At 48.6% G+C, this 3,170-nt stretch overlaps 1 protein-coding gene across 1 annotated transcript in view; it reads right to left on the bottom strand.

The window, feature by feature from the left end:
- The window catches only part of SLCO2A1 (solute carrier organic anion transporter family member 2A1), a 45,444-nt gene that overhangs the window by 6,581 nt on the left and 35,693 nt on the right, over nucleotides 1–3,170 (bottom strand). Inside the window, exon 11 of the mRNA XM_015585852.2 lies at nucleotides 2,274–2,437. Within this exon, the coding sequence (XP_015441338.1) occupies nucleotides 2,274–2,437 (164 nt within the window). The remainder of the gene's footprint in view (nucleotides 1–2,273; nucleotides 2,438–3,170) is intronic.

Here is a 3,170-nt window from a genome sequence, read left to right as displayed (position 1 = left end):
ATCCCCCAATAGAAAGTGCCTCAATTCTCAATCTAATGGCTGCTTCCTTCGTGCCTACAGATTCTTCCAATGGCTTGACCTATAATAGATGCCCCTTGTCTTGGTCCTTATTCCGGGGCAGACTCCCCTAGATTCTCAACTAAATGGCACTTGGGTACCCCAATTTGGCTTCTGATGGAGATCTTGAGCTGTTTCTGGTCTCTGCCCCCTTAGGCCCTGAATTAATGCTGGCTTTCTGGCTACTCTCTCTCCTTCCACATTTTCAATGAAACTTCGCTTCCAGCCTGTGTTTCCCTGCCTAGCTGGGGGCCTGGACTGATATAATAATGCCCAGATAGCCTACAAAGTCATCTTTAAGCCTCATCTTCTTCACATTAGCATCCATTCTTTCATTTTTCCCAGTGAGATTTAGCCATAATCCATGTTGAGATCCTGGGGCCTCTTCTCCAATTTCACTCCAGTCCCTGATCAGACTCAAAAAAAGGGAGAGAGTTTCTAGAAAATCCCATTCTGTAATTGAAATGATGCTCTTTCTCCACTATGTCTCCCTGGGGCTTGACAGAAATCTACTGGGATGTGATCCGAGAGAGACCGCTCCCTCCCATGAAATTTCCTTATCATGGCCACCCCCAGATCTTTCTCAGGGTTAGAGTCTCCACCATGGTCCATCTGACTTGGGGTGCAAGAAGGGAACCCTATTCAAGGTGAAAGCATTGGTCCTTGGAACGCCCAGGATGGGGAGTGGTAGGAAAGAGGGTGGCAGTAGTATCGGGAGAAGCACTGTGCCGTGGTTGCTGAAGCACGCCTACCTGTTCTTGCGGAGTATGCTAAGAATGTAAGGTCCTGACTGCTCTTTTCCTGGGCCATTTCTCAGGATTGTGGTTGCAACAAGTAACCTTGAAGCATGAGATAAAGTCTTCCCCTAGACCAAGAGCAGGCTTGGTCTATAGAAGCGGTGGCTCTCTCAAGCTCAGTGCTCCTCGGCTGTGACATAAACCCACTGTGTGTGAAACATATACCTGGGCACCTTTAGGTCACCCTCTAGGACTTGGGGGCGGGGGCAAGGATAGAGGATGCAACATAAGGTTCATGCTGCTTGTTGTGCTATGAGTAACAAAGTCCTTTGCCTTTGACCCAAGAGTCTCCATCCTCACCAGCATCCTTGAAACAGGAGCAGAAACAGGAGCTTGGTAGTTTGCAAGCTCACTTGTAAAGAGGGTAAAATCCCAGACCCTAACAAGTGGCCGCTTCCATTTCTTCCTCATCTCCTAGGCGTCTGGGGAAAATATGTCACTGGCACCTAGCTAGCTGTTTATTATTATTATTATTATTATTATTATTATTATTATTAATTTGGTTAATAGCGATAATGAACCAATATGTAAAGCACCTCGTATTTACAAAGCAATTTACTATATAATCCCGACACCAATCCTTTGAGGTCAATATCATTAACCTTATTTCATAAATGAGGAAACTGAGACTCAGTGAGGTTGGCCAACACCCAAGGACATTCGACCAGTGTATGGCAGAGCTGGGCCTTGAACCCTGGCACAGGGCATGCAAATCTTGTGTTTTTCCTTTTCTGCTTGTGAGTTGGGTGAGGCAGGAGGGAGGCGGGCAAGGGGTGGGTTAGGTGAACTTGATTGAAATGTTTTCTCCTTTGCAGACAGTGAGGTGAAGAGAGGGTCATTCCCTGTCAAAACCTCGGGCGGCACTTTGGTGCCACTGTAATGGGACACCTTTGCCCTCCCCCAGCCTTGGCCAGCCTTTCTCTTCCAACCTGAGAACTTATTCCTGGCTCCTAGCACACTGGATTTTTCACATTTTCATCCTTTCTCACAACCTTTATTCTCTTTCTGGAACTTTCCTAATTTTCTATCCTCAATTTTGTGCATCCAACTGAATTCTCTTCCCTCTTCTCAGTTCTTCAAGGATTTGAAAATAAGTGAATCTCCAGGCATTTCCACAGTGTGGAGCCAGGCAGTCTGGCTTCATCACGTGGCCCTGCCCTCCTAGACTAGTGGTCTCTCACGTGCACAATGGAGGTGCTGACAGGGCTGCGGAACGGGGGGATGCAGCGAAGAGCTCTGCACAGAGCCTGGTATGGTTGAGGCCTTCGGCACTGATGATTAGTGTCATCTCCCCATATCACCCAAAGAACATTGCACACTCACGTTCAAAGGGCTCTAGTGCCAGGAAAGGAGGAGAGACAAGGAGTGGGCAGCTGAGCGCAGAGCAAATGGAAACATGGGGAAGGAGAGACGACTCACCGCAGAACCATCATGTAGAGGGGGTTGTGGGAAATGCAGGCGATGAAGGCCGCGAAGGAGATGATGAAGATGGCCGGGAGCAGGAAGTGGGCACAGGGGGTGGGGCACGATCCTGTCTTTGCTGAAGCAGATCCCCCAGTCACACAGCTGCAGTTCAAATAGATCTTGAAAAGAAGAAGGAGGAGAAAGGGGGAAGGCAATTGTTATCACTTAAGCCTGCACGCACGTCGAACCAACCCTTTGGTTTGACAGTCCCTCCAGTTTCAAGCCCTCTGCCCTCCGGGTCCCTTGGGGAGTTGAGTGAGGCTGAATTTGGAGGTCAGGTGAGGGTTTCAAGGTGCCCCATGGATCCCGCCTCTGATCAGTGTTTGGGCGATAGAAACTATATTCGCCAGGACCATTCATCCAGTGTGGGCTGGGCTCCTGTAGCAGTTACACCCACATCAGGATATGCAGGATTCCACTGCCAGGCAAGGCCCATCGAGCTTGGGACCAGGGGCTAGAAAAGCTGTCCTCAGGGCCAGACCACCCAGCAGCAATGGTTTTGTGGCTTGTTGATTTTTCTGTTTGTGTGTATATCGCAGAGAGAGTAAGGAAAGTATAAATAGGAGGAGACAACAGCGAAAACACAACTGAATCTACTGAGCTCTTTATCTTCCAGAGCTTCCCGTATGAGAGGAATTCCTTATGTCTGTAAAGTCTTCTAGAGAAGAAGGTCCCTGTCTCAATACTGTTGCACAACTCGCCTTGGTGACCACTGTCACTGCCTGCGTTAGGTGATCTTCACCTTTCCTATTGCAGTGTCTAATGGACCAGCCTAGGACCATTTAAGTGTCAAAGCAGTTATAAGGCCAGGCTGGGATCTAATGAGCTAGTACGCTTCCTTCCCACACAGCA

This window comes from Pteropus alecto, unplaced genomic scaffold (genome assembly GCF_000325575.1).
Source record: "Pteropus alecto unplaced genomic scaffold, ASM32557v1 scaffold92, whole genome shotgun sequence".
NCBI classification, from domain to species: domain Eukaryota; kingdom Metazoa; phylum Chordata; class Mammalia; order Chiroptera; family Pteropodidae; genus Pteropus; species Pteropus alecto.
The sequence above is the reverse complement of the archived record's forward strand: the minus strand, read 5'-3'. Positions and strand labels throughout refer to the sequence as shown.